Source organism: Molossus molossus, unplaced genomic scaffold (assembly GCF_014108415.1).
Source record: "Molossus molossus isolate mMolMol1 unplaced genomic scaffold, mMolMol1.p scaffold_m16_p_5, whole genome shotgun sequence".
Lineage (NCBI taxonomy): Eukaryota > Metazoa > Chordata > Mammalia > Chiroptera > Molossidae > Molossus > Molossus molossus.
The window spans coordinates 6,753,088-6,780,613 of NW_023425388.1; the positions used below are offsets into that span (position 1 = coordinate 6,753,088).

Below are 27,526 nucleotides of genomic sequence, written 5' to 3' on the forward strand. Positions count from 1 at the left end.
TGTACAAAACCACTTTCTGTTCTTCTCGGCCAAGGAGGTGGAGGTGGGCGTGGAACCGAACCTCAGAGACCCTGAGATAGTCACCATGGGGGAGAACGACCCTCCGGCGGCCGAAGCCCCCTTCTCCTTCAGGTCCCTGTTCGGCCTGGAGGACCTGAAAATAAGTTCTGTCGCACCAGGTAGGTGGAACCCGGACACGGTTTCTGCATGTCCCCCTCTCCATCTAGATGACAAAAGTGGCTGAGGGCTGAGTGTCCCTCTGGGGTAATATCTCACCAGGAGCCCTTACACCTCACTCACCGAACAGATGCGATTTGGTTCACAGGACACTGGAGAGCAGGGGCTTCCCAGGGGGGTGTTTTGTTCACAGGTGTTTGTATTCTCTGGGTGGAGATTTTCAGACATGGAGGCTCCAGTCGCCCCTGGGGGTTAGGGAGTCAGATCCTGGCCGAATCTCTGAGCCCTCCAGAAAGTCCTGAGGACCTGTGCTCATCAGTGGACATCCCTGAAAGTATTAGATGCTTAGATTAAAATTCAATGGCAGGCGACACAGTGGCTCATAGCAACAAAGGGGGGAAAGCTGGTTTTGTAAACAACTCACAAATGTTTGGCGAAACGGTCGATTCCATCATGCCTACCCAGCGGGGATGTTTTTGGTAAGAGTCTACCAGGACTTGTCCAGTGGGCGGTGGCTTGGTCCTGGGCGAGGTCAGATGTACCGGCCTCTGAGGCAAGGGAGAGGGACACCGGGGGGCTCTGGCTGAGGTTCCAGAAGGCATGAGGAAGGGGCTACCCTAATGCTTTCTTTAAACCATCACTGATGTTGGGGTAGTGGAGAGGACGGGAGATGGGAGGAGAGAGTTCAAGTAAAAGAGAAGACACACAACTTAAAAATACTCCTCCAAAATTAACACAAATGTAAATTTTAAAAGGAGCCTACAATCACCTGACCCCCAAATTTTACCTGGTTTTTATATCTGCGTTCATTCTCCTCCTGTCATCGCCCATAAGTACTCGTTCCTTCACGCCGCTGACAGAGGCCAGCGGTTCCCGTGGGCCTTTGGCTTTTATAAACGCCTTTTGTTAAAACATCACAACATTCCATCAAGTAGATGTGTAACTTAGCCATTTCGTCGTCCGTTGACATGTAATTGTTTCTAATATTTTCTAATATAAATAATATAAGCATTATACATATTTCTCCATGCCAATTTTTAATTATTTCTTCGTGATTAATTCCTAGTAGTGGGAAGGAACAGAAACTGTTTGAAATGTCTCTTGTTCAATAAAGCAATGTATTGTTCATTGTAGAAATTTGGAAAATACAGTTAATCAAAAAATTTTTAATTGCCCATAATTTTACCATTCCTCAGAGATAACTCTATTAGCACTTTATGTGGGATTTCTTGCCTTTCTCTCATCAATATATTTATATTTCCCTTTGGAAGTGACAAATACTCTAGTACCATTTTGAAGCTTTTCTTTTTAACTAAACAGTATCTTGTTTATTTTTCCATGGCATTCAGTACTTGGATATTCTTTGGGGTTTGGCAAACTATGGCCCAGGGGCCAAATCTGACTCACTGCCTGTTTTATAAATAAAGGTTTATTGAAACACATCCATTTATTCACCTACTGTCAATGGCTGCTTTTATGCCATGGTAGAGTTGAATAGATGCAACAGAGAGCATATTGCCCATAAGATTTAAAACGTTGCCCTGGCTGGTTTGGCTCAGCGGTTGGAGCGTCGGCCTGTGTACCAGAGAGTCCTGGGTTCGGTTCCTGCTAGGGGCACGTACCAAAAAAAAAAAAAAATTGTTTACTATCTGGTTCATTACAGAAAATATTTGCCAACCTCCTTTCTCTATCATTTAAGTGTCTCTATACTATTTATTTCACCAGTTTCTTCTGTCGATAATTTAGCTGTAATATTATAAATGTCACTCCTCTAAGTATCCTTGTAGGTAGACATTTGTGTATATCTATGATGGCATCTTAGGATAAATTCTTGGACGTGGATTTACTAGATCAAATATTCCATTCATTTTTTTTTAATTGTTGCAAGTATTACAGATGTTCCCCCTTTTCCCCAGTGATCCCTTCCTCCCCACTCCTACCCCTCTCTGCTTTCCCCAAACTGAAGTCTGTGTCCGTGGACTGTGCATATGTGCCTATAAGTTCTTTGGTTTCTCTCTTCCTGCTGCACCTCACCTTCCCTCTGAGGTTCGTAGGTCTGTTCCCTCCTTCCATGTCTTTGAATCTGTTTTGTTTGTTAGCTTATTTTGTCCATTATATTCCACAAGTAAGTGAGGTCATGTGATACTTGTCTTTCTCGGACTGGCTTATTTCACTCAGCATAAAACTCTCCAGGTCTCTTGATGTCGTCTCAAAGGATAAAAGATCTTTCTTACAGCTGCATAGTATTCCATGGTGTATATGTACCACAGCTTTTTTATCCACTCATCTACTGTTGGGCACTTGGGCTGTTTCCAGATCTTAGCAATTGTAAATAGCACTGCTATGGACACAGGGGTGCATATATTCTTTCTGATTGGTGTTTCAGGCTTCTTAGGATATATTCCTAGAAGTGGGATCACTGGGTCAAATGGCAGTTCCACTTTTAATATTTTGAGCAAACACAAAAACTAAAAGTATTTTCCTTGAGAACAGGAACAAGACAGGGATGTCCGCTTTTGCCACTCTAATTCCACATAGTACTAGAAGTCTCAGCCACAGCAATCAGACAAGAAGAAGAAATAAAAGGCATCCAAATTGGAAAGGAGGAAGTGAAACTATCATTATTAACAGATGACATGATATTGTATATAGAAAACCCTAAAGACTCCACCAAAAAGCTACTACGTTTAATAAATGAATTCAGCAAAGTAGCAGGATACACAATTAACATCCAGAAATCGATGGCATTTTTATATACCAATAATGAACACACAGAAAGAGAAACTAAAAAAGATACCATTCATTTTTAAACTTTTGATGCATGTTTCCAATCTGACTGTCAGAAAGTTCACACGGTGCAAGTTGACTATAAGTGGATGTCCATCTCCTTTCACTTTGGACTGTAGTGAGTGTAATAAGAAGAATGTATTGGGAAGTTGATATATAGTTATGTTTAATTTGCATTTTTTCATCTTCAGTTGAGGTGGGTTTTTTTTAATGCTTGTTTATCATTTGCTTTCTTTTCGGAGCGATACTATGCTCATTGCTCTTTGTTTTAAGCACATCCTCAAAGACAGAACAAGGAGGGGCTGGGCCACAGTAGTGCCCACAGGACATGATGGCGGAGTAGTGACGGGGCCAACATGAACGGATACAAAGGTTCTGACCGAATAACGACTTTTGACTCTACAACCTGGATTCATTTCCTAAATCAACTTAGAGAAAAACTGGAATCATATTAGGTCATTCTTGGGGTTCCTGCTGATTTTTACATTGCAAATGTAGAGAAGGCATCTTAGCAGGGGAGACTTATTAACTTGGTGCAGGCTGGGGTGAGGGTGGGAGAGGGCGGACAAGAGGCTTCTGCTCTGTGAACTCAAGACCGCAGACTGTTTTCCTCGAAAAGAATTGATCTCTAACCCCGAGATAAGCAACCTTCATTATCATGATGTCAGTCATCCATCCATCCATCCATCCATCCATCCATCATCCACCCACCCACCCAGTCATTCAGTTTGCTAATATTTATCAAGAACTCCTGGTGCCAGGTGTTGTTCTAAGTGCCAACAACGCAGTGAACACATTGCCTGCTCATCCAGGCCCAAGCTAAGAGCTTACGGTCGTCTCTCCGTCTCTCCTCCTCTCTCTCTGGGTCCCTCGTGGTCACTGAGGGTTGTATGCTGCATGCATTTCGTCATTCCCCTTGGCTTCTTCTGTTTGCCCTCTTACCCTTTTCGTTTGCTTCCTCTTTCCTCCTTTCCTTCTCATTCTACCCCCCCCCCCCATATTGGTATTTAAATTTTCTTATTTTTAAGGCAGTCTTGAGGATATTGACCACTATATAGTCACACTATTGCCAGGAGGTGAAGAAGTTGTGTGTTTCCAACGACAGGCAGGGAGAGGTCTATTTGGCTCTTCCACGGGAGACCTCTCAGCTCAACACCTCTAAGACCAGGAGAGAGGCAGGGGTAGTGTCTGTCCTGAGCCATGGCATGGCCCTTGGAAGGCTTTCTTCCCTTCCTCCATTCCAACCATCCCAATTTAAGGGAAAACAACTCAGGATTGGTGAGGTAATTTGCATGAAATGACCTGTTCTTCGGAGAGTCAAGGGTGCTGATGGGCATTCTCTTGGTTGTGCAAAGAGGCTTCTACTTCTGGGTATCTTAATGCTCTTCGCATCTCCTTTCCACCCAATCTGCCTGGTACTTTGGGCGAGAACTGGGAGGGTCTGGTGCAAGCCGGCAAGTCAGACTACCACAGTTCCATGGATGCTGGCGGAAGACACGAGACTCCTGGGTCAGACGCAGAGGACTTGATTACTCACGGCACAAGTGGCCCCCACGCCCTGTTTGAGTCATTGCTCATGCCGATCGTGTCCCACGGAGACAACATGGAGCAGCCCAGCTGTACGTTGTGCACACAGTGGGTCTGCATCACAGCCGAGGAACCCACAGCTCAGGGGACCAGAATCAGTGTAGCGGACCTGCACACCTGCACACACTTCCCTCAAAGGAAGACGTAATATTGAGTAAGCTGGACAGTAAACAAACCTGCCCCTTGCTCTAGAGAGACAGTATCTTTATCTTCTAAGGCTGTTTGGTCTGGCCAGCACCCTCGGGACGATGTTCGGGAACCAAGGCCATGGTGCTGCTGTGCACAAGGCCCACGAAGAACAGTCTGCGGCATCATCTGGTGGCCCTTTCAGAGGTCCCCACCTGTTTGGATTCTCCATGTCATCCTCCTCCGTGGGAAAATGTCCTTGAACGTTGGTGTTCTACTTCCCCTTCGTTTCGGTTTCCCAGGCCACCGAAACCAAGTGCCACAAATTAGGTGGCTTAAAACAACAGAAATATTGTCTCACCGTTCTGGAGGCGAGCAGTCTGAAACCACGGCATTGCCAGGCCGTGTCCCCCTGAGGCCCGCAGGGGAACCCTTCCTGGCTTCGGGCACCTTACCGGCAATCCTTAGTGCTCCTTGGCTTCTAGGTAAATCACCTCGATTTCTTTTTTTTTTTTATCCTCACCAGAGGACATTTTTCCATTTTTTGTTCAGGTAGAGTAGGAGGGAGAGAGAGGAACAGAGAGAGAGAGAGAAACATCAATGTGAAAGGGACACATCGAGTGGCTGCCACCCGCACAACCGACCAGGGCCGGGGACAAACTGCAACCGAGGTACATGCCCTTAGCGGGAACCGAACCCGGGTCTCTCAGGACCGCAGGCCGACGCTCTAACCGCTGAGCCAAACCGGCCAGGGCAAATCACCTTGATTTCTGCCTTTACTTTCATGTGGCTTCTCCCTTCGTCCCTTCATATCCCCCGTGTGTGTGTGTGTGTGTGTGTGTGTTATCCTATGTGTCCAACTCTCTCCTTTTTGTAAGAACACCAGCCCACACTAATGTCCTCCTTGGGACTTCATTATCCCAGTAAAGACTCTATTTCCAAATAAAATCACATTCTGGGGTACTAGAAATTAGAACCTCAACATATCTTTCTTGAGACAGACAATTCAACCCACAGCACCATCCCTCAACCCAGGATACACGGAACCGGGTCAGCGATGGAGGGCATGGAGCTGGACTTCCAGAGAACGTTGCCCTGGGGTGGCCCTTGCTGTAAATGAAGGTCGCTTCCCTGGAGTTGGAACAGTCTCTGCCTTACAGGGAGGGGAGATGAACAGCTAAGCTCTGTTTGCGTTCACTCAGACGTGTTGCCCTGTGGCTTTCTTTTGATTTTCAGATGCGGACGCAGTGGCCGCACAGATCCTGTCGCTGTTGCCGTTGAAGTTCTTCCCGATCATCGTCATTGGGGTCATCGCGCTGATCTTAGCTCTGGCCATTGGTCTGGGCAGTGAGTGTGATTTATTATTTAGCAGCTCTCAAAGACCCATTCAGGCACTTAAACACTTATGAGCTCCCCCAGCCAGCGTGGTGCACCGCCCAGCCGGAATCACTGGGGCGCCCTCCTTCCAGGCCGCTTGGCCTGCGTGAAGGTGAAGCCCACCTGGGGCCCCGCAGGGGCTGCTGGCCATGCCCGGAGCTTTGCCACCCCAGAACCTGCCCAGTTAGAAGCGTTGCAGGCAGCTGATGAAATAGAAGCCGCCGGCAGGGGGGTGCAGGGCTGGGTGGAGAAGACAAGGAGACCATTCAGACCAGGCGCCTGCTATTTCTAAAAGAAGGTGCATGTAGCTTTTGAGAAAGTGAGTCATTGGGATGGTTTCTATGAGGGAACAATTTCTCACTTTCCGTTTCCAATAACTGGAACGCATTCTCCAGCTGCTCTGCGGTGTGGTCCGCAGTCCTTAGAGATAACAGGAGGTAGACAGCTGGGGGCCGAGAGGCGTCACTCAGGACTCCTTGCTCAGCTGGCTCAACCGGTCAGTCTGCAGCCACGTAGTTTCTCTCTCGACCCTGAGCCCTCCGGGGTCGAAATTCACCTCCAGTTATGGCCCAAGGCCACCCAGTGAAACAGAATGGGGTGCACAGCCCCACCCCCTGGAATTTGGAACAGAAACTTGGCTGCTGACACGGGGGCAGTTTCAATGCAGCTTCATTACTGATGGGCGAGGTCGAGGCCACGGGCAGGTGGACAGGTGCTGGCGGTGCGCACTGCGGGCGCGCTCCGGTGACACTCCGCCTCCTGCTGTCCTCAGTCCACTTCGACTGCTCCGGAAAGTACAGGTGCCGGTCGTCCTTCAAGTGCATTGAACTGAAGGCTCGATGTGACGGCGTCTCAGACTGCAAGGCCGGGGAGGATGAGTACCGATGCGGTAAGGTCGTGCCTCTGCACTGCGGACACAGGAGGGAGTCAGCACTACCCAGCCCCAGCCTTTCCCACCTGTCAAATGGGTCCACGTCGGTGCCAGTGTCAAGTTATGTCCTCTGCTGTGACCCAGCTGGCCCCCAGGAGGTCCTGGGCTGGGTGTGAAGTGAAGGGAATTCCATGCAGCTCAAATGGGGTTGGGGGGACTCCAGGGGCAATAAGAGATCCCCAAGAGCACTCAGGGGGGCCAGGCAGTAGGAGGTCCCTGAGAGGGTGGGGCGCTGTGGGCAAGGGCAGGTTGGATTCAGCAGAGGAGGTCTGAGCTGGCCGCAGAGAAATCTCTGCCCGCCGCCTCCGGGCCCTGCTGCCCACTGACGGACTGCTGTGCCCATGTTGGCCAGTGCGCGTGAGCGGTCAGAACGGCGTGCTCCAGGTGTTCACGGAGGCGGCCTGGAGGACCGTGTGCTCTGACGACTGGAGAGGTCACCACGCTAACGTCGCCTGTGCCCAGCTGGGGTTTCCAAGGTAATTTGAAGAGCACTTCCGGCTGACGGGTAAAACATTAATAGTGATCACGATGAGACAACGACCATTTAGTTGGGCACTTACAGGATGTGGCACCTCTTATCACATGGCACCCTTGTGGCCCCCCCGCAAGGCTCAGCATCATCTTCACTGAGGTGTGCAAACCAGGACCCAACACACCAAGTGAGAAAGATCACACACGATCACACGAGAAATGGCATTTCGGGGACTGTCTCGGGGCCAGGATGGACCAGGTGCAAAGGTGCAATAGAGGAGCTCCGGGGATGAAGACGAACCCCCAGCTCCCCGGTCACAGCCAGAGGCGCCTCCCAACACCACCCGCTGGGTCCCGGGGTCACGTCCTCCTCCCTACACACACTTCCCAAGGAGCCCCGGAGAACCAAGGGCAGAAAGTCAGCAATTTGGTGAAAACACAATTATTCATAACAGCCGTTTAGCAATGTGGGAGAAAGAACTATTGTAGTGAAATACTCACTTTTCAGTGTTTGCTGTTGTCTGTGTGGCTTTTCGCACTAACATGACATGTTTTCTCCTTGCTGCCGGGCCTCGTTCTCTCTCTGCCCCTTCCTTTGACTAGTGACAACTGCCGTCTGCCATGGGGGCCTGTGTGTCACCCTGCGCTCTTGACTCCGAGCTCAGAGCAGGCAGGCCCCTGAGTCACAGTGCCTCACAGAAAGTGAGCGGGGCGACGAGGGTGAACTTGGAGACACATCCCCGCTTGTACCCAGTGAAACTCATGGTGGTCAAAGCCTCACTGACCCTCCAGGACCCTCCCGCTTCAAACCCGATGCGTCACATTCTCAGCTCCTTCTCTGAGGCCAGTGAAACCCCAAAGGCCCTCCAGCCTGCGCCCCTGAGTTCTGCCTTCTGCCCCGGTGACGCGGACATCAGCTGCAGTTCCAGCTCAGTGACGACAGCAAACACCACCGCTCAAGTGCCTGCGAGACTCCCATAGACCTTCTCCTCATAGATGCAAGCCACACACACGCACACAAACATGCATACACACACGCACACACACGTGCACACACCACTAACACACACATGAACACACACATGTGCACACACATGCACACACTATACATACCACTAACACATCACACACATGCACACACACGCACACACACTATGCATACCACTAACACATCACACATGCACACACATGCACACACATGCACACGCGCACACACTATACATACCACTAACACTCCACACACACATGCACACAAATGCACACACACTATACACATCACACACCACAAACACAAACTACACACACATCATACACCACACACACTATACACACCACAAACAAATCACACACCACACGCACTCTACACACACATCATACACCACACACACAGTGTACACACCACAAACACACCACACACACACTATACACACCACACACACTACACACACATGTATGCACACACATGTATACACACCACACACACACTATACACACCACAAACACATCACACACCACACACCACAAACACATCACACCTTACACACTATGCGCAAGTGTGCGAGCACACACATACACACATGTGCATGCTCCATCCCTGCAAATAGGATTTCTGTTCCCTTTGGAGGCCCTTCTTCGAGCTCATCAGGGGGCGTCCTCCCTCCTGTCTCCCCTCCTCTCCCTCCTGGGGCACCACCCTGTCCCCAGTTCCCAGGCCTCTCCTCTGTTCTGCACAGGACTCAGTGACCCCTCTCCACCTGCCCTCCCTGGGCTCCCTCGGTGTCTGTGCAGCCCAGCCCCTGGAGGACAGTCCCTCCTTCCCTGACGGCCCCTCGAGGGGCGGGCTCCCTCAGCACTGCCGACTCCTCCTGTCAACGTGCCCTGTTCTTCCTTGTCTGTTGCTTCAACTCTGGGGTTTGCTTCTGTTCTTTTTTCCTTAATTCTCCTTCTTTTTCCTTCAAAGGCCTCCTTTGATGGTTTGCTCTGCTGTGTCCCCTGTCAGATGTCTGTGATCACAAAGAAGCTAGGCTGTCAGGTCGGGTCCTGGGTTCAAATCCCAGGGCACACTTAGGCGGGTCAAAGAGCTCATCCGGCAAACATAGGGACAATAACAGTACCCTCTCTGAAGGGCCATCTGGGGGTCACCTTGGAGCATGTAGAAGCGAGCCTGGCCACAGAATGCCCTGTGAGGGTCTGTGGCTGTGGTTATTACTTCTCTTGGAGACTTTGATGGTTTACAGGGCTCCAGCTGTAGCGTTTGGGGTCCCTTTGCATTTCATACCCCACATGTAGCCCAGCCCACCGCATGGGGGCGCATTTCGGTAACTGGGCTTGTGCACAGGCCTCCTGCCCCGTCAGCGTGTGAGCAGTGCCTGGGAGCCTGGGCCGGTCATTGCAGCCACCTGGCTACATTTCCTCCGAACTCGGCCCCGACGGACTCGGAGCTCCACGTAGGTGGTGTGTTAGCGGGAAGTGGCCCCCACGTGGATGGTGCGTTAGCGGGAAGTGGCCTCCACGTGGATGGTGCGTTAGCGGGAAGTGGCCCCCACGGAGATGGTGCGTTAGCGGGAAGTGGCCTCCACGTAGATGGTGCGTTAGCGGGAAGTGGCCCCCACGTAGATGGTGCGTTAGCGGGAAGTGGCCCCCACGTGGATGGTGTGTTAGCGGGAAGTGGCCCCCACGTGGATGGTGTGTTAGCGGGAAGTGGCCCCCACGGAGATGGTGTGTTAGCGGGAAGTGGCCCCCACGTGGATGGTGTGTTAGCGGGAAGTGGCCTGTGTCCCGTGTTTTGCTCAGGCCACAAAGCAAGGGGAAGTGGACATCACTCACCACCTCCCTGCTCACAACTCTGGAAACACTTGGTTTTTTAAGTCGGACCTTCTTTACCCTCGTTCCCCGGAAGACCTGCTGCCTGACGCTTCCACTTCTGTTTGCTCCTGGTGTCCCCTGACCTCCTTCCTTGTGTTCCTCCCTCCGGCGGGGACCCATGCTCACCCCGTGCAGACCAGGAAACAATTCCCTCACCGATTGTTCTCGGGGCGCTCAGCATTCCCACTCTCGTGCCCACCTGAAAACACCTGCCTGGTTCTGGGTTCTGTTCCCTTGGGGCTCGTTCAAGCCAAGCAGAGGTCAGTGTAGCTGAATGTGTCGGGGGTCCCACCCGCTGCTTCAGAAAGTGGTCCTCCTGCCTGGCGCCCTCGCCTGTGCTCATGGGTGGAGCCATGGGGAGGAGCCGCAGGGTCCACCCTTCCAGACCCCAGGTTTAGAACGCCTTCATCATTGGCGAGAAGAAACCCCTGATGGTTTGGGGAGACACAGTGACATCCCCTCAGTATACCTGTGACAGTGTGACGGGCACATTGATGAATTAGGGTGGCACAGTGACATCCCAGAGTAGGGTGCCTGTGATGCTGTGACGTGGGCACTCTGACAGTTTGGGGGGATACGACATGCCCTCAGCAGGATACCGTGATGCGGTGACGTGGGCACAGGTGATCTGAAGCACGGCGAACATTTCACGCCGCGTCTGTGTTTCCAATGTGCTTGCAGCTACCTCAGTTCAAACACCCTTCGAGTGGACCTGCTGGAGGAGCAGTTCCAAGAGGACTTTGTCTCCATCAATCACCTCTTGCCAGATGACAAAGTGACGGCTCTGCACCAATCGGTGTACGTGAGGTGAGCGCCAGGTGGGGTGGCTGTCCGCACTGTGTTCCCGTGTCATTGCTGCTGCTCCGCGAGGACACACGGGACAGGAGAGTGTTCCCTCCGAGTGCAAGGTGGCGCTTGGCCGCTGTGGCTAGACGGGGCACGCTGGCTGGTGGCAAGAACCTAACCCAGACGGACACATGTGACCGGCAGAGAAGGGGGGGCGGAGGAGCAGTCGGATGTGCGTGCCCTAAATGTGGTACTGTACCTCACACAGTGGGCACGCCCACGTGTTTGCAAGGAGCAAAGGAGCGAGGGGAAACAATTAGAAAGAAAGAATGAAGAAAGAAACATACCCGTCTTTGCTCACAGAGTCCCTTAATGTGCAGCATTTACATTTCACGTTTTTCCCAACAACTCATGAAGAAGGTACAATGAGGTGTCCTTAAATGACAGGCAGGTATTTGAAGCTTAGAGGGGCCACCTGCCTGTGTCTCCATGGGAACGCAGTCAGGTGCTCTGACCCCAAGCTCCAGACTTCCTGATGCCTTGACCGAACCCCAAGCGGAGTGTGTTCTCTGCTCGGGGAAACAACAGTTTGTCATCCTGTCTGTCCTGTAATTGACAGTCGCCCTGGGACACACATGCCATGCGTAGGGACCGCTCACCTCCTGACAGGTCTGGGCTCTGACAGCAGAAGTTACGAAGGTTCTGGGTGGACCATGAGAAGAGCAGGTGCCGGCTCCCACCCACGCAGGGGATGCCTGTCACCTCTGCCAGTGTGTGTCCCTGGTTGCAAGGACTTCACGCCAGGCGAGCCTGCCTCTGACCAGTGGGCACCCACGTCCCGCAGGGGCCCGTGAAGAGCACTGGGGTGAAACTGACCCGGAAGTGGCCCCCGCCTATGTTGACGTGACAGCGCTGGTTAATCATCAGCGGGCAGAGCTGAGAAACGCTCCCCGCCCCTCACCGCGGGGCGCTGCCGTCAGTGGGTGGTGTTTCAACGAATTGTTACACAGACTCAGTTGTAATCTGTGTTCAAGAGCAGAACAGTGTTTGTTTCTCTTTTACCCCGAGATTGAGTTAAAAAGTGTTCCTTTCACAGGCCTTGTGCATTTATCATTAAGCTCACTTTTTCCACTCTAGGGAGGGATGTGCCTCGGGGCGTGTGGTCACCTTGAAGTGCACAGGTAAGAGTTTCAGAAACAGAGATAAAAGGAAGCAGAGCTGGCTCACAGACTCCTGCCCTCCCCTCCCCCAGCCCCTCCCGCCTAGTGCCTGGTGGGAGACTGTGGCTCCAGCTCAGGGGAGGGTCAGCCGCCTGTGGGGAGGAGGTGGCCCAGAGTGACTTCTCAGCAGCAGACAGGAGCGTGATGTGTGATGTCCAGTCACTGTAGTGGCTCCAGTGGCCTGACTTTCTCCTCCCTCCACCCCCTCGAGGGGAAGTGCCCCAGCCCCAGGCGGGCGCTCCTCATCCTGGCAGCATTCCCAGGGCAGGGCTGGGTCCGGAGAAGTCAGGCAGGTGCCCACCAGCACTGTTAGTGAGCAGGGGCTGTGGGAGTCTCCCCGAGCTCCTGGTCGTCATCCCGGGGCACGCACACCTGGAGGAGGGGTGCTGCCAGCCTTGGGCTCTTTGCTTTGATGGGCTCTTCCCACGGTACCCCCATGATACCCCACTCGTCCCTCGTCTCGGGTAACCTGCCCCCCCACCCCGTGAGTCCCCTCCCAGCCCGTGAGCTCTGTGGGGCGGCAGGGAGAGGAGAGGTCTGTGGGATGGACCCCAACCCTGTTCTCCGCCGCAGCCTGTGGTCTGAGGATGGGCTACAGCGCGCGCATCGTGGGTGGAAACATGTCCTCGCTCGCACAGTGGCCCTGGCAGGCCAGCCTTCAGTTCCAGGGCTACCACCTGTGCGGGGGCTCCGTCATCACCCCGGTGTGGATCGTCACCGCTGCCCACTGTGTGTACGAGTGAGTGCCCCTGACCTCCTGGGTGGGGTCCTCATCTTCCGCACACCGTCCAGTCCGGCGCGGTGGGACGGGGCGGCTCTGGGTGGAGCCGCAGGTCCAGAAGGCAGACGGACCAGATCCTCACAGCTGCTGGGCACACGGAGGCAGCACCGCCCTCCTCGCGGACCACCCCTCGGCTGCGTAGATCTCAGACCCGCAGTTCTCACAGAACAGACAGGAAGTTCTCACGCAGGAGGAAACCCACCTCCCTACAGCCAATCACGGTGGACCGTGCTGTGGCCGAGGGCGAGACAGTGCAGCGCGGGAGGGGGCGTAGTCGCCCCAGAGCAGTCTCTCTCCAGGGAGGTTTTTATTCCCTGTTATTTTTACCTCCCTCAGAGGTGCAGGCTGGAGGCCACTGCAGGAAAGGTGCGGGTGGGTGTCCTTCTGCAGGGCAGGGCGCTCAGGCAGACTGGGACGCAGGCACGCAGGACCGTGTCACCTCTGCGATCCCCTGGAGCTGGGTCTGGGGACACCAGGGCCCAGGGTTAAAGTGACTGGGTGTCTCCTGCTTCACCTCTGTCTTCTCATTGCAGCCTGTACACCCCCAAGTCGTGGACCATCCAGGTGGGCCTCGTTTCCCTGCTGGACAGTCCAGCCCCCTCCCACCTGGTGGACAAAATTATCTACCACAGCAAGTACAAGCCCAAGAGGCTGGGCAATGACATCGCCCTCATGAAGTTGGCGGGGCCGCTCACCTTCAACGGTTCGTCTGCATTTCCTTGTCGTTCTGTTGCGTTTGCTTGTTTCAGGAGAGATTGTGATTGCTTGTGGGGGCATCTTGAGGACAGACTTGGCAGCCCTCGGCGGGAATTCCACATCTCATTCATTTCGGTTTGGCGCCAGGGGGTTCTCTTCTCATGAAAGTGGGGACATCCCAGGTCCTTGGCACGATGAGAAATCCTCAGTCACCTCCTGGACCGTCAGTCTGTGGTGTTAGGAGACTGGACCCTGGGCACACCGTTGGTGTCGGCAGGCAGTCACGGTTCAGGGAGACCGGACCCTGGGCACACCGTCGGTGTCGGCAGGCAGTCACGGTTCAGGGAGACCGGACCCTGGGCACACCGTCAGTGTCGGCAGGCAGTCACGGTTCAGGGAGTCTGGACCCTGGGCACACCGTCGGTGTCGGCAGGCAGTCACGGTTCAGGGAGACTGGACCCTGGGCACACCGTCGGTGTCGGCAGGCAGTCTCGGTTCAGGGAGACCGGACCCTGGGCACACCGTCAGTGTCGGCAGGCAGTCACGGTTCAGGGAGTCTGGACCCTGGGCACACCGTCAGTGTCGGCAGGCAGTCACGGTTCAGGGAGACTGGACCCTGGGCACACCGTCAGTGTCGGCAGGCAGTCAGATTCAGGCTCACTGTGCAGTCTTGGTCCACTTTTGTGGCCACCGCCCTGGTGAGAACTCGATTTCAGAGCCTTTGTGGTTCTACTTTGGTCAGTTTGGTTTGTCCGCCCCCCTGGGTCTCCCACAGGGACCATTTTCTTCCTGTGGGGGCCACCTGGAGATAAAAGGGACTTGTCCAGGCCAGGCCACCTGGTGCCTCTAGCTGGTGGAAGGAGGTCTCTGGCCTGTGGACACAGAGCTCTCTCTGCCGGGTGCCTGTCGTGATGAGGTCCCCACCTGTCGCGTCTCCATCTGGTGGAGAAAGGGAGTGTTTCCCAGGCCGGCCAGCCGGTGGTCGTGTGGTCCTTCCTGCAGCCACTTCTCTACGATCTGGAAGACACTGGGCATCTCCACCTGCCAGAGATTCTCAGGAACATCCTCTCCGTCAGCTGCTGAGTTCAGCAGGCTCCAGGTCTCTGTGGGACACGTCGAGACCTGACTTCTGGAGGTCACCCAAAAGCCACCAAAGATAGAACTTTCTAACTTTTTGCGGCTGCAAACAAAGTATTATGAGCCACTCCCAAATAGAGTCTAGCCCGTCCTCCTCCCCCAGGGTTACAGCAGCGTGGGGAGCAGCGGGGTGATAGACGAGGCCCCGTCTGGGAGCCGGACGCTGGCAGCCGGGCGGCGGGCCTGGCCTGGCAGCCGTCACACCCTGCACGTGGCACACTCTGCCAGGAAACAGCCTGCAGCAGCGGAGAAGTGTTAATGGCCGTGCCCACTGGCTGAGCATGAGTCATGATCTTCGGTTGTAGTTTGATAAAATGTAAATGAACTCTCCCCCAGTCTCTCTCCACCTTCCCACATTGTCGTCCCCAGAAAAGCCTGGCCTGCCTCAGACTGTTCTGTGAAAGCCCCTGAGGCACAGCCCGCAGACAGGCAGCTGTTGCCTCCAGGGGTGTCGGGGGAGGGAGATTCACGGGGGCCTGTTCTGTAAAGCAGGACGCCCACAGTCTGGACCAGGGCTGGGCAAACGGTGGCCCGCGGCCAACGTTGACCCTTTGCCTGTTTTGTAAATAAAGTTTTATTGGAACACAAGCACACGCATCTGTTCACCGCTGCCCGAGGCCGCTTCTACGCTACTGCGGCAGAGCTGAGACCCGTTAGCCTGCGGAGCCTCAGCGCTTTGGCTCGGCCCTTCCAGAACATGCGCTGACCCGTCCAGGCTCGCTGCCGCTGCCCTGATGCGAGAGGGGCTCTGCTCTGAGCTGACAGCTTTCTCTTCCTTGTTTTTTATCCTCACCTGAGGACATTTCTGCATCTATCTTCAGATAGAGCGGGAGGGAGAGAGAGACACTCACATTGACGGGAGAGAGAGACACTGGCTGGTTGCCACCCACCCGCCCACACAGCCTCGGCTGGGGACAAACTACAACCAAGGTACGTGCCCTTAGTGGGAACAGAACCCGGGACTCTCTGGTCCGCGGGCCGACACTCTAACCTCTGAGCAAATCAGCCAGGGCCGGGCTGACAGCTTTGAAATGACAAGGGCTTGACCTTCCTTGTGGAGATCGCTAGTGCCCTGCAGACAGGTAAGCACTGACGAGACGCATTATTTTCCGGGACAAATCTGAGAGCCATTGTCTCCTCTTTAAACAGAGATGATCCAACCAATCTGTCTGCCCAACTCGGAAGAGCATTTTCCTGATGGGAAGCTGTGCTGGACGTCGGGATGGGGGGCCACGGAGGAAGGAGGTCAGTGGTCTGAAATCAAGATTCTGAGTCCAGGGCGCCCAGTACGGGAGGGCCGGGTAGACGGCCACACCGACACGCTCCCATCCCGTGTCCCCACGTCCCGTTCCCACGGGACGCCCACATGTCCCTCTTGGGGGTGTCAGTCAGCTGCCCCGGCAGAATGCAGGCAGCGAGTAGCGGTGGGTCACGGGTCGCGGTGCCCTTTGCCTTGGCCGCGAAGTGGCAGACTCTCGGGACAGAAGCAGGTGTGAAGGAGAGCTGTGGGCACGCTGCCACGGAGCCAGCTTCGCCAACACGCCAGGGGGTTCCCCTTCCTCCTCACCTGTCCTCTCCTCCCACGGGGCTCACGGAGTGCACGGCCCCCCAGTACAGACCCTTCCCGAGATGTATGCAGAAGACAAGCCTGTAATTGGTGAGGAGGATGTGCCGTGTGTGACGTTGGTAGATGTGTTATTTCAGCCTAAAAACAGCAAGTAGAAAAAGCAAACAAATGGGACCTTGTTGCTATGATCATAACATATTAGTAATGGGAACAAAAAATGCATGAGGATCGAAGCTGTACCGTTGCGGCAGTGTGGTCACCGTTCCTAGGTGTCCCATTGGTCGCTTTCCGGGTGAGGAGGAAGAGCACCCGTGTCCTGGGGCGGTTCTAACTTTTCCTGGACGCGTGGCTTCAAACCACAGACATTTGTCCCCTCACGGGTTTGGAGGCCAGAAGTCTGAAGTCAAGGCCAACACCTTGGTTTCTGGTCCCCTCTGGAGTCTTTGAGGGAGAGTCTGATCCCGGCCTCTGCCCGGCCCTGGTGGCTCCAGCCACCTTGGTGTCCGTGAATTTAGAGGCATCCCTTCCATCTCTCCTGGTCTCCACATGACCTCCCCTGGCCCTGTCTCAGATCGCCCCCCTTTCTCCTGTAAGCAGTCTTTGGCGTTAAGGCCCACCCTGCCCCAGGGTGGTTGCTCTTGAGGTTCTTGTCTTGCTTACACCTGCAAAGACTGTTTCAAACATTCTAAGGCTGCAGGTGGGCATGCTCAGGGCCCACAGTTCAACCTGAGACCTGAGGTTCGGTGTGTTCCCTTGAGACTTCTTCGCTGAGTCTGTCCCCTCCTGAATGTCCAAGGCACACGCCTCTTACCCAGATGCGGAGCACAGTCCTCCCCCAGCACAGGGCCTCGTCCCTACGGCTGGCTGCGCCTTCCTGCCCAGAGCGGAAGCTGTGACGCCAACGCTGTGAGCGCGTCGCGCCGTGCACGGTGCTGAGCTGAGCGACGGGCGCTGTCTGCGGTCACAGCAGCCCGAGGGGCATTGCGCTCCTGCTCCCCTGGAGGGGAGGGGACAGGGCTGCTGAGCACCTGCTTGGCTCACGTGACCAGGTGGTGGAAGTCTGAGAGTCTGTGGGTGTGCTGTCTGCCGTGTCCCCGTTCATGCTGTTGTGCATGAACTCGAGTGCCCTAGGAGGACTGCTTCACTGTCTTCAGTAGACCCTGAGTACTGAGGACGGACAGGTGCCATCTCAGCCAAGCCCATGGCCAGGTGGTCTCCACTGCAGGGCACGTGAGCCGTTAAAATGAGGGTTTTGTGGCATGCAGACCCGCCCTGGGGGTACCTGCCATAGGAATGAGAATGGGGGTGTCCTGCTTTAAGCCTATAAAGCATGACGACAGTCCGACTTACAAACAGGTTAAGTCAGGGGGTGTCGATCTCGTGTCGGTGCGGAGGCTGATCGACGGCAGGTGTGTTTGTTTCCTGCCAAAACAAGGACCCCAGGCTCAGTGGCTTAAAACAACACGCTGGCATTTCCTCACAGTCGTGGAGCTCGGAGTCCTGTGCCAGTCTCGGAGGGCTGGGATCAGGATGGCAGGAGGGCTGCAAGGCTTCGAGCTGCTTCGAGCTCTGGGGAGAGCCGGCTCCCTGCCCTCTCCAGATTCTAGGGGCCATATTCCGTGGCTCCTGGCCCCTTCCCCCGTCCCACAGCCAGCTGCACGTCTCCAGTCTCTCTCCCCTCTGACTCTGCATCCATCACCACTGTTCTCCTGGGACCCTGTCAAGGCTCCTTGTGATTATATTCAGGGTCCATCTGGATAGCTCAGGGTCATGTCCCCACCTCAAGTCTACAAAGTCCCTTGTGCCATGTAAGGTGACATGGTCATAGGTCCTGGGGATGGGGACGTGGACATTTTTCTGTAGACCACCCAGGGCTCCTCCAAGAGCTGTGTGTGACATCGTGAGTCTGTTTCCCTTCTGTGACCTGAGTTGCTCTGAGAACCAAACAGTCCGGTGTGGATCAAACGCTTGACCCAGGGCCGGCCCTGGGGAGGTCCACGGCGGTGACAGCTGCCCCCACCTTTTCCCTTGTTGGTCCCCTAGGGGAGTGGGTGGCTCTGACGGAAGCAGCAGGGCCTGTGGGGCCCGTCACTGAGGAGGGAGCCCTACGGCTGGCTGGTGCTGGTGGCAGAGCCCCCGCCGTCCACCTGCAGGCTTGGCTGTCCCTGCCATTGCAGTGTTGGTGGCGTGTCCCTGGCCCTGGCCCCCACCCCGGATGCAAGCCCTTTGAATTCCTCACTGCACGCCCCCCTCTTCCTCTGACACAGGCGACGCCTCCCCAGTCCTCAACCACGCAGCTGTGCCTTTAATCTCCAACAAGATCTGCAACCACAGGGACGTGTACGGCGGCATCGTCTCTCCCTCCATGCTCTGTGCCGGCTACCTGAAGGGCGGCGTGGACAGCTGCCAGGTAGGGGCCCGTGGTGACCCCAGGGGCCACGGCAAGGGGCAAGGCGAGGCCCCGTGACATAGATCCAGCCCGTGGCACAGGCCACTGCCAGCATGTCCCTGCGACTGACTGAAAAGCAAACTTACAGGGCGTGGGAAGAAGTTTGCTCAAGATAGCGTGCCCGTTCCTGGCCAGCCGTGTTTATCCAGGCGCTGGGTGCCGGGTGGGAGGAGGGGCCTCGAGGATGCTTCCCTCGCCACCCCGGCTCCCAGTGTGCAGGGGCACACAAGAGGCAGGAGGCAGGTAGGAACCGGTGAATGTGGGCCTCCAGAGCCACGGTGGGTGGGACCCCCATTCTACCTTGGGCCAAAGGTCAGCTAAAGCTCCCCGGCCAGGCAGCCCTTCCATCTGAGAGCACTGCCTCGGCTGCACGCAGCTGCCTGGACCTTCCTGGGTTCAGCGCATGCAGAATGTGGCAGAGAGACACTGGGGGACCACCCGAGGGACGAAGGGCCCCTGCCAGGAGTGCCCAGCCAGGGGTGCCCAGCCAGAGATGCCCAGCCAGGGATGCCCAGCCAGGAGTGCCCAGCCAGGAGTGCCCAGCCAGGGGTGCTCACCCAGGAGTCCCCAGCCAGCAGTGCCCACCCAGGAGTGCCCAGCCAGGAGTGCCCAGCCAGGGGTGCCCAGCCAGGGGTGCCCAACCAGGAGTGCCCAGCCAGGGATGCCCAGCCAGCAGTGCCCACCCAGGAGTGCCTAGCCAGCAGTGCCCAGCCAGGGATGCCCAGCCAGGAGTGCCCAGCCAGGAGTGCCCAGCCAGGGGTGCCCAGCCAGGAGTCCCCAGCCAGGAGTGCCCACCCAGGAGTGCCCAGCCAGCAGTGCCCAGCCAGGGATGCCCACCCAGGAGTACCCAGCCAGGGATGCCCAGCCAGGAGTGCCCACCCAGGAGTGCCCAGCCAGGAGTGCCCAGCCAGGGGTGCCCAACCAGGAGTGCCCAGCCAGGGATGCCCAGCCAGCAGTGCCCACCCAGGAGTGCCCAGCCAGGAGTGCCCAGCCAGGGGTGCCCAGCCAGGGGTGCCCAACCAGGAGTGCCCAGCCAGGGATGCCCAGCCAGCAGTGCCCACCCAGGAGTGCCCAGCCAGCAGTGCCCAGCCAGGGATGCCCACCCAGGAGTGCCCAGCCAGGGATGCCCAGCCAGGAGTGCCCAGCCAAGGATGCCCAGCCAGGAGTGCCCACCCAGGAGTGCCCAGCCAGGAGTGCCCAGCCAGGGGTGCCCAGCCAGGGGTGCCCAGCCAGGGATGCCCAGCCAGGAGTGCCCAGCCAGGAGTGCCCAGCCAGCAGTGCCCACCCAGGAGTGCCCAGCCAGGGATGCCCAGCCAGGGGTGCCCAGCCAGGAGTGCCCAGCCAGGGGTGCCCAGCCAGGAGTGCCCACCCAGGAGTCCCCAGCCAGCAGTGCCCACCCAGGAGTGCCCAGCCAGGGATGCCCAGCCAGGGGTGCCCAGCCAGGAGTGCCCAGCCAGGGGTGCCCAGCCAGGAGTGCCCAGCCAGGGATGCCCAGCCAGGGATGCCCAGCCAGGAGTGCCCAGCCAGGAGTGCCCAGCCAGCAGTGCCCACCCAGGAGTGCCCAGCCAGGGGTGCCCAGCCAGGGGTGCCCAGCCAGCAGTGCCCACCCAGGAGTGCCCAGCCAGGAGTGCCCAGCCAGGAGTGCCCAGCCAGGGGTGCCCAACCAGGAGTGCCCAGCCAGGGGTGCCCAGCCAGGGGTGCCCAACCAGGAGTGCCCAGCCAGGGGTGCCCAGCCAGGAGTGCCCAGCCAGGAGTGCCCAGCCAGCAGTGCCCAGCCAGGGATGCCCAGCCAGGAGTGCCCAGCCAGGAGTGCCCAGCCAGGAGTCCCCAGCCAGCAGTGCCCACCCAGGAGTGCCCAGCCAGGAGTGCCCAGCCAGGGGTGCCCAGCCAGGAGTCCCCAGCCAGGAGTGCCCACCCAGGAGTGCCCAGCCAGCAGTGCCCAGCCAGGGATGCCCACCCAGGAGTACCCAGCCAGGGATGCCCAGCCAGGAGTGCCCAGCCAGGGATGCCCAGCCAGGAGTGCCCAGCCAGCAGTGCCCAGCCAGGGATGCCCACCCAGGAGTACCCAGCCAGGGATGCCCAGCCAGGAGTGCCCAGCCAAGGATGCCCAGCCAGGAGTGCCCACCCAGGAGTGCCCAGCCAGGAGTGCCCAGCCAGGGATGCCCAGCCAGGAGTGCCCAGCCAGGGATGCCCAGCCAGGAGTGCCCAGCCAGGAGTGCCCAGCCAGAAATGCCCAGCCAGGAGTGCCCAGCCAGGAGTGCCCAGCCAGAAATGCCCAGCCAGGAGTGCCCAGCCAGGGATGCCCAGCCAGGAGTGCCCAGCCAGGAGTGCCCAGCCAGGAGTGCCCAGCCAGGGGTGCCCAGCCAGGAGTGCCCAGCCAGGGGTGCCCAACCAGGAGTGACCAGCCAGAAATGCCCAGCCAGGAGTGCCCAGCCAGGGATGCCCAGCCAGGAGTGCCCAGCCAGGAGTGCCCAGCCAGGAGTGCCCAGCCAGAAATGCCCAGCCAGGAGTGCCCACCCAGGAGTCCCCAGCCAGCAGTGCCCACCCAGGAGTGCCCAGCCAGGGATGCCCAGCCAGGGGTGCCCAGCCAGGAGTGCCCAGCCAGGGGTGCCCAACCAGGAGTGACCAGCCAGGGGTGCCCAACCAGGAGTGACCAGCCAGCAGTGCCCACCCAGGAGTGCCCAGCCAGGAGTGCCCAGCCAGGAGTGCCCAGCCAGGGGTGCCCAACCAGGAGTGACCAGCCAGGGGTGCCCAGCCAGGGGTGCCCAACCAGGAGTGCCCAGCCAGGGGTGCCCACCCAGGAGTGCCCAGCCAGGGGTGCCCAGCCAGGGGTGCCCAGCCAGGAGTGCCCAGCCAGGGGTGCCCAGCCAGGGGTGCCCAACCAGGAGTGCCCAGCCAGGGGTGCCCACCCAGGAGTGCCCAGCCAGGGGTGCCCAGCCAGGGGTGCCCACCCAGGAGTGCCCAGCCAGCAGTGCCCACCCAGGAGTGCCCAGCCAGGAGTGCCCAGCCAGGAGTGCCCAGCCAGGGGTGCCCAACCAGGAGTGACCAGCCAGGGGTGCCCAGCCAGGGGTGCCCACCCAGGAGTGCCCAGCCAGGGGTGCCCACCCAGTCTGGAAGGGCCGCAGAGTGAACACCGAGCCGCCCTCACACTGGATTTTGTGATGCGATGACCGGGGAGTCCTGTGCTAGGACCAGGGACACCCGTGACGGTGCCTGTCCCGTGACCCTTAGCCTCTCTCCTTGCTGTCTAGGGAGACAGCGGGGGACCCCTGGTGTGTCAGGAGAGGAGAGAGTGGAAGCTGGTGGGAGCGACGAGCTTCGGCATCGGCTGCGCGGACGTGAACAAGCCCGGGGTGTACACCCGGATCACCGCCTTCCTGGACTGGATCCACGAGCAGATGGAGGTGGGTGCCCGCCGGTCCACCGGGACCTGTCCGTCCACCTCTTTGGACCCCGTCCTGCCGCAGGGCGCCGGGGAGCCGCCAGCCGCTGCCATTCGCCAAGCAGTGACTCTGTGGCCCCTGGGCGTGGGGCGTGGGCAGGCTCACCCACCGCCAGGCCGTGTGGAAGTGGCCCTGGCAGGGTGGGCACCTGGTGACTGCGGCTCTGCCAGTCGGGAAGGAGGGGAGGCAGCTGGGAGGAGTTCTTGAGGACGGCGATGAGTGAGTGGGCACGGAACAGAGGGTGGTCGAGGGTGAGAGGGGGAGGCAGGACCCCCAGATGCCCACTAGGGGTTTGGACCTTGCCAGGAGCCAGGGACAGGATGCAGAGTCCCTGCTCAGGAAGAGCCTGGCAGCTCTGTGCTTGTGGGGGCTCCCTGGAGGGAGAAGCTGCGGAGGGAGGGAGGTTAGAGAGGCTGGCTGGCAGGGCCAGGAGAGCCGGGGAGTCCTGGGGATGGGGGTGGAGGGGGGACACCCAGGGAGTGGAAGGAGGGCCACAGCGACTCCAGAGGACAGGTGCAGGCGGCGGGGCGGGGGGGGGGGGCAGGCCACACTGGGTCTGGGTGGAGGCGGTCCCCACCTCGCGGGTACTTGGCTAATGTTTGCTGACTTGATCTTGGCCTCTGAGCCTCACATCACACTTGAAACCAGTTTCAAAGACCTTTTCTTAAAAATTCAGCCAAAATTTATGTAACATAAAAGTAGTCGCTTTGAAGTGGGCCGTTCAGCTGCGTTTGGGCCTCGCTGCAGGGCTGGCCCCTCTGCCCAGTTCCGGGACATTTCGTCACCCGGAACGTCCTCCCTCTCCCTCCCTCGGCCTCTGGGTCCCTCCCGTGAGCTGCCTCCTGTCCCTGGGGACCAGAGGCCTTGGAAAGACTCCTTTTAACGTAAAACAATAGGCTGAGAAGGACAGCAGACCCCAGTGTGCCTCGGGCCTTTCTGAGTCTTTCTTGGGACTTTTTGCTTTAAATGAGAGACTACTTGTGGTTCCCTCTGTAGGAGGCTGGGGCCCAGGCCTGGGACTCGGCCGGTGTGACATCCAGCCCTGCAGCTGTGAGCTGTGTGCCCCCTGCAGGTGCCCATAGTTCCTGCCCTGGTGCCCGCCCCAGTGCCCGCTGGCGGCTGGGCAAGCAGCACCTGCTGGAAGTCAGGCGCAGCGGGGGCACCTGCTGGTGCTCATTTAGTTGTTAATCGGCAGACGTCCCAGCACTAAGCTTTTTGGCACAAAATTCAGCCCAAACCCTCGGCCGGAGTATCAGAGAAAGAGCAGCCCTCATTGCCCAGCCTCCACGCCTGGACTGCAGACCCTGTGGGCTGCTGGGTGGCAGGTAGCAGCAAGGTCTGAATTCGCCCGCGACGCCACGGAGCTGCGCCCTCCACGGGGCTGCGTGAGGGGCTTGAGAGCGTGTGGCCAGGCCGCTGCCCAGGAGAGCCGAGCCTTAAACGGGTGCCCTGGACACACTGGCTTACGGAGCATCAGGAACAAAAGAAGCTGACGAACAAAACAGATCCAGAGACATGGACGTAGGGGACAGACTGACAAACTTCAGAGGGAAGGGGGTGGAGGCAGGGAGAGAGAAACCAAAGAACTGATGTGCACATATGCACAGCCAGTGGACGCAGACAACAGTGTGCAGGCGCATTGTGGGGGGAGCCGGAGGGGGTGTCAAAGGGGGGAAAAGGAGGGACATCTGTAATAATTTTAACAATAAGGTAAATTTTACAAAAAGAAAAAGAAAAGAAACCACTCCCAGTCTTCAAGCTGTGGAGGGGGGCTCGGGACAGGGCAAGTTCCCAAAGTCGCCTTGGAGCCTTCCAACAGTAGTGCCGTGTGAGGTCCCAGCCCATTTCCCCTCGGCATCATCCTGGGTGGCAGGTCCCAGGACTGTCCTCGTATCACAGGTGAGGGGACCTGCCTAAGGCCCCAGAGCACAGCCCCAGCACACACTGCATAGCAGAATGGGCCGTTCTCCAGTGTGGGGTGCACAGGACTCTCCCTGTCTGTCTGTAGACCTCGAAGTCCCCGGGGCCCTTCTCCAGGGGGTGTGATGTAGGGTGAGGGCCCTGGTGACCCTGAGGCACGGGGTCTTCAAAGCACACGGTTCCGGGCCGTGTGGCTCCCCGTCCGGCTTAGAAAGGGCTCCGTGGAGCCGGAGGAGCTGTTTGTGACAGATGGACGGATGGTGCCCTCCTGATGCCCCAGAGCCTCTTCGCTGCCTCCGGCCTGCAGGCCAGTGTGAGACGAGCCCTTTTGCAGTCTCTCCAGGTGTCCCCGGGGAAGACCGGAGAGGCTTCCCTCCCCCGGGAGCGTTTCCAGGTCTGCATCTTTATTTTTTTATCCTCACCCAAGGACACTTTCCCATTTTTTTTTTGTTCAGGTAGAGTGGGAGGGAGAGAGAGGAAGAGAGAGAGAGAGAAACATCGATGTGAAAGGGACACATCGAGTGGCTGCCACCCGCACGACCGACCAGGGCCGGGGACAAACTGCAACCGAGGTACATGCCCTTAGCGGGAACCGAACCCGGGTCTCTCAGGACCGCAAGTCGACACTCTAACCGCTGAGCCAAACTGGCCAGGGCAGGTCTGCATCTTTAATGGCTCCTCCGGCACATGGATAGAGGGCCTCCCGACAGCTCACCCGTCTTCAGGGGCTCGCCCATCCCTTCGCTGATGGGACGTCCTGCGGATCATCTTCATTTCGTCCCGTGGTTTCCTGTCTCGTTGGGGATTAAAACAGTTGCTCCGACTCAGGCCAGGACTCAGGAACCCAGTGCTAAGAGCTGGGGGGTGCATGTGACAACTGTGGAAACCATCTGGGGTCGGCGAAGAGAGATGCAGAGGCTGGCGGGTTGGGAGGCCCCTGTGGGGAGGGGAGCCATGTTACACGGGACTGAGGGCGCGTGGGGCTGGCAGCCTCGTCCAGCAGGGGCCAGCTCTGTCCCCCTCATCGTGGACAGCGGTGGCCACTTCACCCGGCACGCTGCAGGTGCCCGCGCGGTCCTGATGTTGAAGGGCTGGCTTAAAGTGCTGACAGATAACCCCTCGTGTTTATTTCTAGAGGGACTTGAAGACATGAAGAGAAAGGGGACAGGCCACCACGCCGAGCTCCTGCCCTGATGGAGCCATCCCCCTCCCCCCGTGGACTCCTGGTGGAAACTGTGGACCGAGCGAAGACTCCAGCGCTCGGCGGGGCCGAGAGGAGCATCCGAACATCTGGGACCACTCGCTTCTAGCACCTCTGATGAGCCACTGGGGCCTTGGACTGAACGACCTTGAAGCGCCTTTCCAACCTTCCCTAAGAACCCAAACAGGAACGTCTCCAAAGTGCTACCCTTTCCCACTTGTCAATGAGGTTTTCTCCACGGCAGTCCTTCAACCCGAGTGACAACGTGAGCAAGTCTCGCGTGCACAGTGCTGGACCCTCTGGCCACGCGGGGAAGAAGGGCTGGCCCAGAACTGCAGGCGCTCGGCCACTGGCCACGCACTTCTATCCCCAGGCACCGGCACCAAACACACGTTTCCTCCGTCCAAGGTTTCCTTCTGCGTGATTAGTGTAAGGTTTATTTCCATTCTGTTTTGTAGCACTTGGTACCTATGTGTATTGTCCCCTGCTCCCACAGGACAGACGCGCCCTCGTCTGTCCGTGGGAGCCTGTCTCATGTGCACTGACCGCTCGTGTAAATTGAAATCACAAGCTTGATCGCAGAGGCTCGATTACTTCGATCTCTTCCACATACACTGTGGGTCTCGAATTCTGTTGGAACAGGTTTCTCAGTAGATCAGAACGATCTCATATTCCATCACCAGGCTCAAAGGCAGAGAGAGAAACAACGTAGTGGAATAAGCCGGGACCACCTCACCCACTCAGCGGGTCCCGGGGCAAACAGCGTAGACAGTCATGTGTCATCAAGAGGCCAAAAGCTTCCCTATGTCTCTGCAGAGTCCCGTTAGTCTACCAGGCCCCGGAGGGTTAGAGAACCCTCCCATCACCCACACACCTGTGGTCCCCATAACACACATAGGTTACTTGGTAAGTAATCATTGTGGGCTTTCTCACAAATGAGTTCACGAGAATGCACATGTGTTCCTTTGCCTGGAAGCAAGAGTGGAGAAGAAGATGGACAAGTTTCCCAGCAGCATGGGTCCAGGTTCTTGGGGAGGGACCAGCTCCAGGGACCCCGCCCCCCCAGGAGGTCTGAGGCGGAGACGGGGATGGGCGAAGTAAGGGAGGGAATACCATTTAGCGATTGTATCTGGATGCACCCACCATATCAGGGTCGCTCCACAGACCTCTGTATGTGTCTGCAAGGGACGAGACCATTTTAATTTTAAGTGGTTTTCCTTGGGTCTCTTTGAAAGTCGTGTTAGCTCATGTATTGAAGATCCAGTGGAAAGATAGAAGATTTTATTTGTGATAACCTCAGCTGAGGTAACCTAACTGTGGGGTCAGCAGACATGCATTTCTAGCCTGTTGTGGTTTCATTCACCTTTGATGGCTGTTGAATTTTGTTAGGAAAGATTTGCTGTCTTACAATCTTCTTTCAAAAGGGTTTGGGTGATGCTGAAGGTAGGTGATTTTAATCAGCACGGCTGTGTGCCATACGGCTGACCCCATTCTATACATTCTTCCTATGTTCACTTATTTTATCGTCAAAAAAACCCTATGGGCCCTGGCTGGTTTGGCTCAGGGGTTGGAGTGTCAGCCTGCGGTCCAGAGAGACCTGGGTTTGGTTCCGGCTAAGGGCACGTACCTTGGTTGCAGTTTGTCCCCGGCCCTGGTTGGGTCAGGCATGCGGGAGGCAGCCACTCAATGTGTTCCTTTCACATCGATGTTTCTCTCTCTCTCTTCCTCTCTCCCTCTCATTCTATCTGAACAAAAAAATTGAAAAATGTGCTCGGGTGAGGATAAAAACAAAACAAAACAAACCCCTGTGGGACGGGGATTTTCATAGTCCCATGCTGTGGAAGAGGACGCCAAGGTATGATAGTGCAGTGACTTTCCCGAGACCACACGTCGGGCTGGTGGGGCTGTCAGGATTCGCACCTAGCTCATCGTGCCAGCAGGAATTCAAGCAGTGAACTAATTGCAAAGCCACAGCCTTTGGTATTTGCGTCACCAGTCTGAACCC

General features: G+C 57.1%; 1 protein-coding gene across 2 annotated transcripts; it reads left to right on the plus strand.

Annotated features, from left to right (window-relative positions):
• Positions 1–26,093, plus strand: TMPRSS3 (transmembrane serine protease 3). Of its 2 annotated transcripts, XM_036243237.1 has the most exons (13): positions 1–179; positions 5,914–6,024; positions 6,827–6,943; positions 7,338–7,461; positions 11,003–11,128; positions 12,245–12,288; positions 12,901–13,066; positions 13,642–13,811; positions 16,091–16,186; positions 16,429–16,431; positions 18,776–18,918; positions 22,209–22,361; positions 25,456–26,093. In XM_036243237.1, the coding sequence occupies exons 1-13, from the start codon at positions 86–88 to the stop codon at positions 25,471–25,473; spliced, it is 1,365 nt and encodes a 454-aa protein (XP_036099130.1). In that variant the 5' UTR covers positions 1–85; the 3' UTR covers positions 25,474–26,093. The 2 variants fall into 2 exon arrangements, with proteins under 2 accessions (XP_036099130.1, XP_036099129.1); XM_036243236.1 differs by lacking the exon at positions 16,429–16,431.
• The last annotated feature ends 1,433 nt before the right edge of the window (positions 26,094–27,526 follow it).